Source organism: Carassius auratus, unplaced genomic scaffold (assembly GCF_003368295.1).
Source record: "Carassius auratus strain Wakin unplaced genomic scaffold, ASM336829v1 scaf_tig00044128, whole genome shotgun sequence".
NCBI lineage: Eukaryota > Metazoa > Chordata > Actinopteri > Cypriniformes > Cyprinidae > Carassius > Carassius auratus.
The window spans coordinates 11831-28281 of NW_020526811.1; the positions used below are offsets into that span (position 1 = coordinate 11831).

The 16451-nt window shown below is 35.3% G+C and overlaps 2 protein-coding genes across 2 annotated transcripts; both read right to left on the reverse strand.

Annotated features, from left to right (window-relative positions):
* Positions 1-1993: 1993 nt before the first annotated feature.
* Positions 1994-10090, reverse strand: LOC113086837 (uncharacterized). The gene is made up of 6 exons (XM_026255513.1): positions 9714-10090; positions 8888-8950; positions 8184-8381; positions 4227-4274; positions 3901-3921; positions 1994-2199 (listed from the first exon to the last, which is right to left on the reverse strand). The coding sequence occupies exons 1-6, from the start codon at positions 10066-10068 to the stop codon at positions 2168-2170; spliced, it is 717 nt and encodes a 238-aa protein (XP_026111298.1). The 5' UTR covers positions 10069-10090; the 3' UTR covers positions 1994-2167.
* A 1560-nt stretch (positions 10091-11650) lies between these two features.
* LOC113086832 (uncharacterized) lies at positions 11651-16109 on the reverse strand. Its single transcript, XM_026255508.1, has 3 exons — positions 16003-16109; positions 14938-15261; positions 11651-12081 (listed from the first exon to the last, which is right to left on the reverse strand). Exons 1-3 carry the CDS (start codon positions 16040-16042, stop codon positions 11651-11653), a joined length of 795 nt encoding a protein of 264 aa, XP_026111293.1. The 5' UTR covers positions 16043-16109.
* Between the last annotated feature and the right edge of the window lie 342 nt (positions 16110-16451).

A 16451-nucleotide genomic window follows, 5' to 3' on the forward strand; every position in this document is an offset into this window, starting at 1 on the left:
ACTCTGTTCAGCTTTTCCGCGCCTTGTGTTTGGATGCTTTAATGTTTAAATCGACAAGCGGTACGGCCTAACAACAAGTGAGAAAGATAAGCTTTCGTGACGATGCGAAGCAGTGGCCCGTCAACTGTCCTGAGCATCTTTTTAGGCTGGCCTCAGCGAGTCGTTTATATAAAATATCAAGGTGAAAGTCATCATTTGCTTAGTATAGACCCAGCTCCCAACACAACTTTGAGAATAGATTAACGGCGATATTTTTTTATCGCCCGATAAGAGTCTCGCGTTAACGCAGCACATTAATGCCGATAACGGCCCACCACTAAAATGTAAAGATAATTCCTGCAATAAATGTGTCACATCAGTTTTAACAGAGATTGAACGGACGATGTGACACTGGACAGATGTTGAATTAAACACTTCATCTTCTGAAAGTGAAGAGAATGTTACAGCGTCACAGAGAGACTCTGATCTGACCTTAAAATGAAACATGTGACATACGTTATACAGATTAAACAAATGGCATACGTTATACACATGAAAAAAAAAATCCCATTAGTCAGAGAAATAATGAATTAGTACACACACATTCTTAGTCTATACATGACATTTTTCCTTCAGATATTATGGCTTATAATTGCTAAAATAGTAAGTGGTTACATTACATTACATTATTCATTTAGCAGACACTTTTATCTAAAGCAATTTACAGATGAAGGCCGTGGAAGAAATCAAAAACAATAAAAAGAGCAATGATATACAAGAGCTATAACAAGTCTCAGTTAGGTTCACACAGTACACCTAGCAAGATTTAGATTTTTTTTTTTTTCAAGAATAGAATTAGAATAGTGAGTGTTAAAGTTAGAGTGTCAAATAAATATTGAAGAGATGTGTTTTTAGCCGATTCTTGAAGACGGCTAAGGACTGAGCTGTCCAGATTGAGTTGGGAAGGTCATTCCACCAGGAGGGAACATTTAATTTAAAAGTCTGTAAAAGTGACTTTGTGCTTCTTTGGTATGGCACAATCAAGCCATGTTCGCTTCCAGAATGTAATCTTCTAGAGGGCACATACGTCTGAAGTAATGAATTTAGGTAAATGGGTGCAGAGCCAGTGGTAGTTTTGTAGGCAAACATCAATGCCAATTTTATGCGAGCAGCTATTGGAAGCCAGTGCAAATTGATAAACAGAGGTGTGACGTGTATTCTTTTTGGCTCATTAAAAATTAATCTTGCTGCCGCGTTCTGAATTAATTGTAAAGGTTTGATAGAATTGTCTGGAAGACCTGCCAAGAGAGCATTGCAATAGTCCAGCCTGGACAGAACAAGAGCTTGAACAAGGAGTTGTGCAGCATGTTCAGAAAGAAAGGGCCTGATCTTAATCTAGTGGTTAATCTAGTATGAATCATATGCATTGAGTAACAGGTAGCTGGGTAATTTCTACAATAAGGACGCAGGTGTGGTGGCAGGCGTCTGAGGGACTTTCAATAAACACCAAAGTGTCTAATGCGAGGAATTTGTGTCCAAAACAAACAAGGGATATTTTTGCACATTTTCAATTATAGAGGAGTGACACGCTAAAAGGATGAGGACAGCCGACTCCGCCCACTTTGAACTTCAAAAACGCTCTTCGAAAACCTATGAGTACACCAGATCCCTTGATTGTTTTAGACACTTTATTCCCTGTTTTGGACACTTTGTGTAATTTGATCCCTCTGTCAGATACTAGTTTGATTCACACAGCTTAGATTGTGTGATTGTAGACTGTGAGCAACAGAAATATTATGAGAGGTTTTACCACAGCAGTATCTCTTTAACCACTGTGTGCACTGTTTTATTGAGGTGCACAATACATATTGGCCAATAATGAATGTGCATATCTTCAGTAAAACCTCTCTCTAATCAGCTGTAGTAAACACAGCTCTGTGAAATCACACACCTTATTGAATTAAAACAGCACACACAGTGGTTAACGAGATACTGCTGTGGTAAAACATTCTATCGGATGCTCACAGTCTACAATCACACAAAATCTAAGCTGTGTGAATCAAACTAGTATAGTTAATAGGTTGACAGGTATGAAGAGTAACATCATAACACAAATACAATTAATCATTTTACATGAGAGTTTAACAGCTCAACAGACATGGGTTCATTTCTCATTTTCACCGGGGAATCATGAAGAGTCATATCCGTTCTCTTTAGTTCCTGTGGAAAGTAAAAGAAAACACAGAGGCAATGACAGAAAATAAAAAATGAGATGATGTATAGGACCAGGACAGTTTTTAGGTTTCAAGTTTGTGGTGTCAAAACTTTCTACAAATATATAAGTTGTCTTGTTTAAGCAATTGAACTCTGTTTTCACAAAATAACATGACATTTCTAATTTATGATAATAATAATAATAATAATAATAATAATAATAATAATAGTACTCAGTGATCTCCCTACTGAATAATGAGGAGTTTCTGTCACTATTCTATACTAATATAGTGTCTTTATTCTAACGAGGAGTTAGCAAGGAGTTTTAAAGCAATATTATATCTGGGACTCTGCTTCTCAAGCTTAATTGACTTTATCAGAAAAAAAAAAAACATATATATTTTTTTACTATTACAGCTGTTGAGATTAACAAATCGTGGATTTGTTGATTATATAATTATTATTTAGATCTTTTCCCATCACATGAAAGGCTGCAGCGATGAGCATTGAGTAGACAGAGTCTGTTTATCGCCTGGATGCAGTGATCTCGTCATTATTGCAACACGTTTTCTCTCACAAAATGAATACAGTAAGAGCTCAGATGTGCAGCATAACAGCGTCATTCATTGTAACGGCAGTTTGGGCAAGTGTGCAGATATACTCGTGATGTGTGACAGCTCTGAAAAAAGGGAGCGTTGTTTGATCGCTCTCTGTAGTTAAATCACAATTTAAATAACAGATTTGTTTCATGCTACTAAGAGAAACAACGTGAAGTTGATCGTTTAGTCACTGGCTTGATTCACTGATGCATAAACAGTATTAAACGATTTAGAAAGAAAGTCTGTGTGAACTTGAATGATTAGCTATACATCAGAAATCACTGATCACAGATCAGGCATTAATGAACACTTGTGCCGGTGCTGTCGAATCCATATCATTAAAGTCTGTTTGTAACGCCTGTGCTGACATTGCGACTGAATTATATGTAAATATTTGGGCGGGCAAAGCAGAGAAAGGGGAGGAAACATTTTTCCTTATGACGTCACAAGGAGGAGATTCAAGATCAGCCCGTTTGAGCTTCCATTTTCTCAAAGGCAGAGAAAGATAGAAAAATCTTGATTTACACTGATTAAAATTTCTAGAAACTTGGGGACCATATACAGGCTAGGGGAACTCATATTAATGTAAAAAAAAAAAAAACTCAGAAAGTGAAAATTTCATGTCATGGGACCTTTAAGTATTCCACAATGTTTTAGAGGCCAACTCATATCACATAATGAACAAATCAAATATATTTTTTTAAATGCTTGCAACTGAATTACGTATGTGCATAAGAGGTGAACGAATTAACTTTCTGTGAACAGAATATCACATCAAATTGCTAAATATAACATTTAGAGATTATTTAGACAGTCCAGATAAAACTGAGATCAAATGACAGCAGGACGGTGACTTTAGGCCAATTAGTGCTTAACTCAGACCTCCTCAATCTCAGATCTGAATGTCTCACACCCCTCACCCATTCTGACCTTCTCTCCATGGATCCATTACAGATTCATTCATCAGCATATTAACATAATCCAGCTCAATACTGGACAAGCAGAACGTGTAAACCGTAAAAATAAAGCAGAAATACTAACTATGAAAAGATCATATTAAAACACTACAACTCTAATGTAGCACACATTTATCAACTGTAATACTTACCCATATTCATATTGTCCATCGCTTCATGTCACAGCAGCACATAGAAACAGAGAAATAAGGAGATTAATAGTGAATGAACAGATGGATATATCAGAGACACTGACAAGATATTGTGTGATTCTTTGTAAATGTTCGTTTAGTTCAGGAAGTGATAATTCTGCTTTAAACAAAAATACATTTGTTTATTTGTTTAATAATGTTATGCAATTGCACATAATTAGAACTTAGTGGTTAAAATCAAATAAAAATATAAAAGATTATAATAATGTATTTAAACTGTGTACAATAAATGATTTTTCTGTTTCTGTATCAGCTGTAATACTTACCCAATTGTCTTTTTAAGGGCTGATTTTGCATCTGGTTATCTTTTGAATCTGTAACAATATGTAACAATGTAGAACATTGTTATGTGTGAAAGGGAGTTAAGACTGAGTAAAAGATGTAATTCACAGCATTCATTAATCTTGGTTAATGCTCATTTAAACAGTTTAATGTTAGTTCAGCTAACAGAAATGCCAAACATACTGATGAAAAAAAAAAAACATTCAGGTTTAATAATACATTTTTTAAAAGCTTAATTTAGTTTAGTATTTTTGTCACAGTGTGGACAGAGATAAAGAGAGAGTTGAGTCATGGATCGATTTGTAAAGGTGTGTATTTAATGAATGAAACAATTGGAGAAAACAAGGATCAGTTGGGACTAATCAATGAACAAACCAGTTACTCAAATATAACTAAAAACAGTTACGTGCTGTACTAACAACTGTAAGAAATGTAGCAGATGTTCTCCGGTAGATCAACAGTTTTAGTCTGATAGGTAGAATCTAGGTGATAGTTGTGTCATAATATTTTCTTTACAAGAGCTAAAAATAATCTTTTAGCTGTAAGAATGACTTCTCAGTCGGTCAGTCAGCTGCTTTCTTTGCCTTGATTTCAGTCAGAACATATATATTCACATGAGTGTCACCATATATGGTTGATGGGAGGCATTTCTGAATACAGAGATGATCATGAACATAAATGAGCTTGGTGCTTAAGAACATGTGGGAGTTATCAACAATGATTACTTACTGGTGTGCATAAGAACTGTGTGAACATGTTTGAGAAATACAGATTTACTTGTGCATACACCAACCCTCTTACAGACACCATGGCAATTGAATCGCCATTGGGTAGTACATTTTTTTGTTTACTCGCCAGACTGATACATATATATTTAATCTATCTCTCTCTTTCTCTCTCTCTCTGTGTGTGAGACAAAGTGATAGTATGAGGGGCCGTACAAGCCATAATTCATTCTGGCACACTCACACACTTACATTCTCCTTTCAAATACATATATTTCTACATTTTTTATATTAATTGTTTCCTGTTTAAGCAGGAAGTCACTCTCAGACCAGGAAATACATGTGCAAGACTTGCTCAGCTCTTCCTCACAATTTTACAGTGATGCTAAAGTCATCCTGTTTTCTTTTCAAGTAGATATTTAAAGTTTTTAACTTTAACATATCATTATATAACCTACATGTTCTGTGGACAAGTGATAAGACAATTCATATTGGATTTTCCCAGGCCTTGCCACAATCAATCAATCAATCAATCATTAAGACTTATTATTTTCATTAAAGACTGTAACATTGTATTGTAATAAATGATAATCATTTTGCACAAATAGGTACAATAATTCAAAGATAAAACTGAAATGAACCCTGCTTTTTCAGGTCTTTCAGGTAGGTCTAACTCTATTAAGGATGCACTGATCAGGATTTTCATGACCGATTCCAATTTCTGATTTTATTCATTTATTTTACAATCAAAAGAGCCGATTTCCCATACGCATTGCCAATTTATTTAGTAATTACTTTTATTTTTTATTATTATTTTGAACAATTTTTTTTTTTTTACCTTAATTATATATATATATATACACACACACATATATATATATATGTCTGCACTAGGTTTGTACTTTCTGTACTGGAAGCTGCTGACACCAAGACGAATGGGCTAGTTGCATATCTCCGCCATCTTGGATTGCCGGGCTAGCGAGTGTGTGCATAGACACTTCTACGCACAAACTCTGACGCCAGTGCAGAGAACCGGAGAAATCCAAATATTACCTTCAACATGTTTAGAGGATTTATAATATCACTTAAAATGCAAATACCATCTATAAATGTTAACTGAGTGCATTTGAAACGAAACTCTCCGAACTCTCCGAAAATGTACAGTATTGCAGTTTTGAGTGGTTTGTGTTTGAATGAAGAGATCCCCATTGACCGACTAAGCACTGACGCTGAGCCTCATAATCAACAGAAGAAAGAATGAACCATTCTCGATCTGCGTGCTATCTTAATGAATTTCCACACATATGTACACAATAATGTAAGGAGGGTGTTTCCACTTTTCTTTAATTACCACTATATGCTTTTTTAAATTGAAAAACATTAATTATTTCTATCTAGCCAAGTTTAGTTTGTAAGTTTCCCTTACTGTAAATGAGAACGTTGCAAGACCGGAAGTATGCACACAATTGCGTCACTGAAGCTCATCTGCGATATCTTGTTCACCCAGCCCATTCCTTCTATGTGTGTAAACACACTTGGCAATAAAGCTCTTTCTGATTCTGATGAAAATGCTAATTCAACCTCTGACAGCAGAGCTTACAGAACAGTAGCACTGTTCTGTAGTGTAGCGTTTCCTGGGTTATTGCTGTACTCAGCACTACAATTAACACCCCTTTAATATGCATTTAACGACAGTAAGAGGAAAAAGAAATTTCAATGAATTTGTTATGTCTGGTACAGTATTTTCTCTGCTTGCATGACTATTCTCTCCTCTTTGTGTCTGTCTTCAGTGCATCTGTCTTAAAGATAATATATCATGATGATCACTACGTTTGTGTTACCAAATTGCATCCTGAATAACCTGCTCTACTGCTAACCTGTCGTTTTTGATTACCGTCAGTTATTGAAAAAACTCAAATAAATAATAAAAAAATAAAAAAAAAATTCTAAAAAGAAAATTAACCACAATGAGTCCAAATCTTGACTTTTGGAAATATTATAAAGATATCGCTGTCCCTAACTTGCAACCTCCAACTTCATTCACTTCCTAAATTTAGTGAAGAAAAAAAACACCCTAGTAGCTTATAATGTAATTATGGAAACTCAAGGTTTATGGGATGTTGTTTTGAAGCAGTTTTGGTGTAACAATACTTGTTAGATTTGAGCTGGTCAGACGAAGCATTGAAACATACACAACTAAGACGATTCATTAAACTATTTTTGTTTTATCATCACTTGTTCTCCTGCTTCTGCTCTACTCTGGGTTTTTGTTCAGTAAACTTACTGTTTGATAGAAGACTGTGTTTTTGGGTATTCTGGTACCAGGCAAGACTTGCTGATAACAGGTTTTGTGTGTTAGACTTCACTTAAGAGTTGTTCTGTTAGCAGTCAAAACGGATATTTTCTGACGGGATCTGTTATCTGGGGATGAATCTTAATTATATGGAGTGGAGGCATGATCTAACAATACGGACTAAATACAGACTTCATCACATAAAGCAGAATATAAAGCTCTGTTGTTGATCGAGTTGCTACTTTGTGTCTCAAACAAAACTCAGATTTGATGTCATGATCTCTGTATCAACCTGATATCTTCTTACACAGATGGACTGTGCTCTTACTTTCAGAAGCTGAATAAAGCGGTCATTCAGTTCAGATGGAGAACTAAGTGTTTTTCACAGTAATATTAGTCTGTGCTGACGCTGCTATGAATGTATCTGTGCAATATTACTAGACTTACCTGTTACATTATTAAATAACAAACCTTTTCTTTTATCTTTCTTAAATTGCATATTGTGCAGACAGGTTTATGATATAAGATCCTGCAGATGTTTGATGCTGTATTTATAATTATACAATCATTTTACTATTTATCTGTGTATTATCTTTGTCAAACCTCTAAGTTTCTTTTTATGTTAATTTGGAGATGTGTGATCAGTGCAGACATTATTATTTCCATATTAATTGTATTTCTCTTGTAATGTGGTTTCATATTAAATATCTTTAAAGACACATCCCACTCCTGAAAAACATGCAGAAAAATAGCTGTTGAGATCGAACTCTATTATAATATCTGCAAAGACTGTCTGTAAACAGAGACACAGCTCACAGTAGATCTGTGTCTGCCCTTCGTCTGTTACTAGCTTAACAGTGTTTTTCAATGTTTTTCAATGTTTTTTTTCCTCCATTTTACATGAATTGTTGTGTGATACTTACCCTTAGACCTCTTGTAGCGATAGCAAATCACACCAGCTGCAGCAGCACCCACAGCAGCACCCAGCAGAAAACAAAAACCACCGATCCCTGCTACAGCAGCTGGAGACAGACCTGGATCTAGATCATCTGGAGACAGACGTGAATATGGAACCGCTGAAGACAGACATGGATCTAGATCATCTGGAGACAGACGTGGATCTGGAACAGATAAAGAGAGACCGTCATTATGAGAAACACTAGAAACATCAGCACTGATGGCTTCAGAACAACTGCACATCTGTCACATCTTTCTTACATCCAGCTACATGTCTGTTACTTTGTTCATGTGTTTTCTGTGGGTTATAAAGTTGTTCTTCCTGCAGGAGCTGCTTCACGGCTCAGAAAGACTAATTATACTGAACCACATCAAATATGAGAATCATCTTATTTTACTGGATACATTTGTACACTAAAAAGAAAAAAATGTAACTGTATTAATTAAATTAGATTGCACTTGATAAACAAACAAAATCTGCCCCAGCACACAAGTAAATAACATTACTTTTCCTGTTTAACATATGAAATCTATTGATAATTTTTCCAGTAATTTTGTTCTCAAATTTACAAATTTCTTGCTGTTTTTTTGTTTTGTTTGGATGTTAATTTTAGTATCTTGGAGTAACCACTAGATGTCATTTTTGTATTTACAAGTGTTGTGTTCTTACCTGGATAGTTATTTGAAGAAGATGCCGTCCCACGTGGGGTGTATGCAGTGTTTATGTATGTTTCTAAAAAAAAGAAAGTAAAGTGTCTACTTAAACTCATGTAGTTCATGTAGTAGTCTGATTATTATTCAAGATACTACATTATTGAAGGTGAGTTCTCCAGTTGAAGTATTACTGGACATCATAAGTTGGTATGAAAGTCTTTATACCTGTGTTCAACACATGTTCAACTGCACAGACACTTCCAGTACACACACGTACGTACTAAAAGAAGCATTGAGTTATTCAAGTGCATCATCAAAAAGAAATGAAAAAAAATGACTGTATTCAGTCAGATTTCCTGAACATTATCCCTCTTTCAATAATTAGAGGTGTCCACAATCATATATTGACTATATTTTTGACAAACTTGCATGCTACAGTAACCGTGTTTATAAGACATTTGCTATAAGAAGAACAGTCAAGAGAAAACTAGTCTAGGTGATCTTGACTACTTCTTAGCGATGATGTCATCAGTAATCAGTGTATGAATCTCATCAATGGTGACAATCAGAAAGATTTATACCACAATGCATGATGGGTACCAGCGTAGTACAGAACTCATCTGTGACCCCCAGCATGCACTGCAGCATGAATTATACAGCTGAACGGTCTTAGTATCTTCTTTATTAACTGATCTAGTTCAACAGATTAAAATACGAATGTTGTTTAACTATTCAAATGAAGTGTAGAGTTGTAAACACAACACAAGTTCATTTAACTTTTGAGTTCTGATCTAAATGAGACCGCTTTTAAAATGACATATTAACAGAATTGATCTACTCACCAGTGACAGTAACAGTGAATATACTGTTTACGATGTGTCTGCTGCTGATGATCTTCACTTCATAAAGTCCAGAGTCTGTGGTTCTGGTGTCTGTGATGGTCAGAGATCCAGTCTGATGATCCAGCTCCAGTCTGTCTCTGAATCTCTCATCAGGACCATCATATATGGAGAAGTGTTGGTCTGCTTTATCGATTTCAGCTAGGCGAATGTTTCCAAACATCCACCATATCAGATCATGATTCTTTATTTCAGTAATTGGCAGAGTAACAGATTCTCCCTTCTTCACTGACAGTGACTTCACTGCATCTGTCACAACAAACACATGAAGAACAGTGAGGAACAGTGACTCAGACATTAATTAAATACACACAGAAAGATTTTTAACACTTCTCACTATTAGTCTATAAAGCTCATTTAACTCTCAGTTGTTTTAATTGAAGTATAAATTCTACAGGGACACTTTACTGTTCAATAAGGCATATTTCAGGTCTAACAGGACATTTCCATCACAGGACAAAGAGAAGAAGAGAAATGTGTTCACCAGATCAACTGATCAAACGCAGGTGAACATTTGAGCTCATTATAGAACTGAACACAACAGTGAATAATGAATAGTGAGAAATTAAGCATCATTACAGGCTTCACTAATTATTAACCAGGTATAACAAATAAACTTAAATAATTATAACAGTAATCCATTCATGAAAATTAATGCAACAATTAATCACACTGCACTACTAATACATAAAAAAAACAAACTACTGTATATGTGCTGTTTGTGAAATATTGTACCGAAGCCCAGCCTCAGACTCTCTCTACTGACTGTGTGGAGAGATGCAAATAAACAGGTTGACAGGTGGACAGGACATCCTACCATTGCATTCAGATCAAATGAAATGATTGGACAAATATTGTATGGTCCTGAGCCTTCCACAGAAGAATTATTTATATTTTTACAGGGTGCTGTGATTAATTAATCTTATTATTAGCAAACCAATGCCTAACAATAGCCTAACATAAATGGAAGTTCATAAGTATTTTTTTTATGTTACATAATATTGCTTTACATAACTTGCTTCACACTTTAATAAAGCTGATTTATCTCTAATTTAATGTTTATAATTTATTCAGCAGTCATTTGCTGTCAGAAAGACACATATCAGGTCTGATAAGATATAAGTAAAAACAAAGAAAGGAAATCTGTTCATAAGATCAGATGATAGTGAAAGTGAACATGGGCATATTTACTGGTGTTTGGAAATTTAACTGAACAGAATGATTTAAAGCTCCATTTTTCATTGAATTCAATTTACTAAAATATGCTTAAAATATATATGGAGATATGCACTCAATTATGAGCACCACTACTGTATAATGTTTTGAGATTTTGATCAAAATAAATAAACTAACAGTACCACATACATAAAGATTGTTTGTCTTAAAGCTGCAGTCGGTAACTTTTGATGCTCTAGCGGTTAATAAACAGAACTGCTTGCGTCTTGCGGAAGAACATTGTAGCCGGAACTACTTCTCTCTGTTTATGTCTATGAAGAATCACAAAGGTACTGGGTTACTCCGCCGCAGTACCCCCGAAGCAATCTAAAATAGTCCGAATATAAACACTTATTATAGGTGTACCCTAGTGATTCAGGACAGGCTAAAAACACGGTTTGGAAAATGGATTCATGGTGTACTTGCTTATTATGTTAATTTTTCTACATTTTGAACACAAACAAAGTTACGGGCCACAGCTCTGATTGGTTTTTTTTACCAGAAGCGATGGAGTTTCTGCAAATGGTAATAGGACCACTGGGAGGAGCCAGAGGAGCTTGAGTTTTTTCACAGATTATCTGTCTCATATTCTACTGTCAGGACATAATGACAGGTTTAATAAATATGTAAAAAATATATTTTTACAAAAGTTACCTACTGCAGCTTTAATTCAGTGCAAATAAGTTTTCATCTAAATGATTCACAGAAAATGAATCTAAATATATTTCATTGATGGACTCACCGCTGACAGTGACTCTGAATGACTGTGTGTGGTGTATGATGTAACTGCTGATGGTACTGCTGATCTCAACTTGATAAAGTCCAGTGTGTTGAGTTGTGATGTTTGTGATGGTCAGAAATCCATTCCGATGATCCAGCTTCAGTCTGCCTCTGAATCGGTCATCAGGACCGTCAGATGTGATGAAGATTTCCGTAGCTCTGTTGATTTCAGCAATAGGAGTGTTTTGATGTTCAAACCTCCACTGCATCTCATCACCTATCTGTATCTCAGTAAGATCAGTCTGTAGAGTGACTGTATCTCCCACCAGCACTGACACTGACTTCACTTCAGCAGCAGACACAACTACAGGGTTAACTGCAGAACAAACACAAACAGTTTCTGTCAGTTAGCACTTTCCAAACAGATTTGACACAGATCACTGTGAGTTTTCTAATGATTTTCTTCAATATTATTTTCTGCAACCATCTCAACTAGTCAAATGCAGATAGAGTGGATTATACACATAATTTCACTAACACAAAAACTATTCAAATGTTGGGTCACTAAAACGTTTTTTTGTTAATGAAAGAAATCGATGCTTATGTTCATCAAGGTCATATTTAAAAGTAATAAATGCATTCAATTTTAACCAGTTCTGATAAAGCTTCAGCCCTCAGCAGTCATTACTCTATTCCACACTGTGTGAATAATTATGAGGCACGTTCATATTCTGATCATAGTTGTTGTTTTTTTTCCCAAGCACATTTTACCAATTCCAAACCACATCAATCTTAATAACTGCTATTCATTTTGTATTTATCCCACTACTGATGAAGCTTTTGTGTTTCCTCTGCACTGAAAAATGTAATTTTGTTGACACTGATTCATTTTTATTATTCTAAATAACTGATTCCTTTAATTAAAAACAAGTGGTTTGTGATTAATAGGCCTATCCCAGGGGTGTCAAACTCAGTTCCTGGAGGACCGCAGCCCTGCTGAGTTTAGTTCTAACCCTGCTCCAGCACACATACCATGTAGTTTTCAAATAAACCTGGATGATTAGATTAGCTGGATCAGATGATTTCAATTATCGCTCTTGGCCTATCCGTTTTTGCCTCCCTCTCACGGTTAAAATGTAAATAATTTTTACTCTGAGTAAATTTTAAATGAGATTCTTTTTACTTTTACTTGAGTAGATTTTTAGACATTTATTTGTACTTAAGTAAAATTGAATTAATGTAATGGTACTTTTACTTTAGTAGAATATTTTCATACTCTTTCCAGCTCTGATGATCAGAATATCAACGTGCCTCATAATTATGCATGTGGTCTAATAATAATAAAAGGATTATAATAATAATCTAGATTATTAATTAATCTAGATAATTCTAGATTAATGCTGTAAAAATCAGAGCTGTGCTAATTAACACTACTTTAATATGCATTAAACAGAGGTAAAATGAAAAGAAAAGTGCCATCGGAAACCTGAAATGTCTAAAATCTGTTTACGTTCATCCCCGCCTCATCCCCATGATGGTTCAAAAATGTTTTCTGAGCAGTATACGCAAATTAAATCAAATACGGTCCCTATTCACAGAGTACACAGTTTGAATAGGGCACCAACTCCCGGTGGGCACCATCCCAATTGCTCAAAAAAAAAAAAACCCTGACACGCCAAGTGCCATTGCCTCATGTTTGCAGCTGAATGCAAATAATCATAATTGATGGACAACTCTACCCGTGAAAAGACACCAGCAATCTGACGCAAAGAAGAAAACGAAGCCCCTGCATCACTTTCAGCAGGCCCGTAGCTAGCAGTATAAAAAGTTCGCTGTGAGACACCGGTGGAGTGAATACGTTTTCTTTAGAGATCTGTGAGTAAAAGGGTGCTGTTATAGCCACTGTGTTACCAGATCCAGCTAATTTAAGCATTATGGACATGTCTTGTCCACTTAATTTGACAATTCTTTAGAAAGTAAATAAAGTATGACTTTGCAGTTAAAGCTCAGTGATATCTTTATATTATCATATTTCTAAAACATCTGAAATAATTTCAGTTTATTTTTAATTTATTTTCCATCTTTTGTTTTGTTTTACTAGCAATACTGGCAACATTGCATCACTGGCACTTTAATTGACAGTATCAAAAAGGCTCATGGAAACACTCGGTAAGGTCAACGCAATAAAAATAAAAACACCAGTTTTTAACACCAGTGCACAGATCTGTAGAACGTAGGTAGGTTGCAGACTGAAATAAAATATATGCAAACATTAGCCATGAAGAAGTCTATGCTATTTCATTCCATAGGCTATAGTATTGCCCTGAAAGACAGCTATATAAGCTATATAGCAATAGTTATTAATAAAAACTGTAACAGTAATAATATGCATTTTTGCATGAATAATAAACAACTGATAAAATTATACACTCCTAACTATGGTTTTAACAAAAATAAAACCAAAAATCATGGTTAGCCATGGTAACCGCAAATTAACTATGGTTTCATTACTTCAAATAAATTAAGAAGAAGTATTAAGACTATATTTTATTGTAGTTATAAAACAGATCTAAGCCAAAAATAGCCTTTCAAATTACTTAAAATACATTACATAAAACAATAAGGCAATAATGATTGCTTAAGTTTCATTCAATAATGCTGTTAAAATACATAATGTAATACAAAATAAAAAGTTTATGTACATTACATGTTATTACAAATGCCTGCAAAGGGAGCCAAATGCTGGTGATTGCTGCTGCTGCACTTACAGGTAAACCGCATTCTTGTAGGGCTTTTGAACAAACATTTAATTCAAATATTTACTCAATCTTGCATTTTTTGGCCACCTTTTTACTATATATAGTTGACACAAACCCTATAATTTCCACAACAATAAAACATGGACATCACAACCCTTACAAAAATTAACCATGGTTTTATCATAGTAAAACTGCTTAATTTTCATTTGTATGATTTCTGAATGCTCGAGACTATAAAATCAATCAGAAAACTATTAAAACCATAGTCTTAGGTAACAATCTAGATTTGTCATTTGTAAAGTATACAGTAAGCATATTTATTATATTGTGACCCCATAGAAGGTTTTTCTTTTTATTTGTTTTTTACTACCATACTATTTGAGGGAGGGGGCACAATAATACAATCCTGCTTAGAGCAACCATTTATTTCTGAGAGTGTAGAGTGATAAATAACACTATTGTATAAAAAATACCTTTGACAGTGAATGTCACCTCTGGGGGGGATCCATTGATGCTGCTGATCAGTGGTTTATATTCTCCAGAGTCTGTGGTGCTGATGTTGCTGATCTTGAGATCTCCAGTCTGATTGTCCAGCTGCAGTCTGTCTCTGAATGACCCATCAGCTTTAACCCATACTGAGATCTCACCGTAGTTTCTGGTGATGGTAGCTATACGAGATCCGCTGAACCTCCACTCAATGTCATCAAGTGTCTTTAATTCAGTAAAACCAGACTTTAGAGTGACTGAATCTCTCTCTGTAACTGACACAGACTCTTCATCTCCATCAGCAAACACACCTGCAGATAAACAGAAACAGTCAGAAATTAAACTTACTGTATAAAACACTCAGAAATCATGATCAGTGGAAATCTCTAGTGAATTGTATCAGAACGGGGGACAAGATGATGGTGATTCTTGGGGGCCAGATTTTAACAAGGGAAGGAAAACAACAACCTGATACCTAGACAAGAAAATGTGGAGTTCCAGTGTGTAGAAAAACGAAACTGATAGTGCTGCAGCTATAGATACGGTCAGCATCTAGTCATAGCTGGGGGCGTGGCGAGGGCGGAGTCGGCGTGGGGGAAAACACTGCGAGCATCGTGTGTATCTGAATGACAAAAATGCACATATTGAGCGCTCATTCCCAGAGACACGTAGAACAATTGTAGTCTCTTTTAACTTTAATATACATATACACTAGTCCATATCGATATTAGATTCATTTTACAGACCTAATGTAGATGTATTAATTCAAAAATAGCCAAATCCCGTGACGTTCTGCTTTATACAGCAAGCTCTATTTTTGACTGGATTCCGCGATTCAATCGTTTCGCAAACACAGACGGGGTGAATTTATGAATGAAAGTGTAAAAGTTCTGACACAAAACTAAGTTGTTACGTGTCCACACGCTTTTTTAAGTGGGTTTATGTTCAACACTAGGCTAACGTAACATAGTTTTGCTTCAGGTAGAAAGCTAATAATATACGCATGCCACTTTCTGAAACAACCTTACAAAGTTTTTATAACGTACACATACAAATGCTTAGTCTTGGGATTCCACAGCTTCCCTTGATCATCCTCACAATTAATTGTTTGTAGCCATTTTGTAATCCATTCAGGTGTAGCCATAGACAGTAAGGGTGTAGCAGTCCATTCTGTTCCCCTCGGAATATCTGTTTCCCCTCGGGTTGCCAGGTCCTTGTAAAAAACCCATCCAAATAGTTAATCAAACATTTTCCCAAAGTAGTCTAAATTCCGCGGATTTGGCAACATTCCCGCATACAAATACACCAAACACACCTGGACGTAAGGAAAGCAAAAAGGGACACATTTCTTGCTATAGCCTACTGCAGCATAGTAAAATGATTCTCACACTCCCGTTTATGTTAGTTTTATTCATCTTGCAGTTGTTATTTTTGTCTTATGTTTTTACATTTCAAGTTGAAAAACCTATCGTCTTAAATTTATTTTATTTAAGTTTAAGAT

Bases quoted from the DNA above. Each gene is read 5' to 3' on its own strand.
- LOC113086832 (XM_026255508.1), bottom strand. From the start codon at position 16,042: ATGATCAAGGGAAGCTGTGGAATCCCAAGACTAAGCATTT. The intron at 15,262-16,002 runs GTATGTGTACGT...GTTTATCTGCAG, and splicing joins AATCCCAAGACTAAGCATTT to GTGTGTTTGCTGATGGAGAT. The intron at 12,082-14,937 runs GTATTTTTTATA...TTTGTTCTGCAG, and splicing joins GGTGACATTCACTGTCAAAG to TTAACCCTGTAGTTGTGTCT.
- LOC113086837 (XM_026255513.1), bottom strand. From the start codon at position 10,068: ATGTCTGAGTCACTGTTCCTCACTGTTCTTCATGTGTTTGTTGTGACA. The intron at 8,382-8,887 runs GTAAGAACACAA...TATCTGTTCCAG, and splicing joins TTCTTCAAATAACTATCCAG to ATCCACGTCTGTCTCCAGAT. The intron at 3,922-4,226 runs GTAAGTATTACA...TGTGACATGAAG, and splicing joins GCCCTTAAAAAGACAATTGG to CGATGGACAATATGAATATG.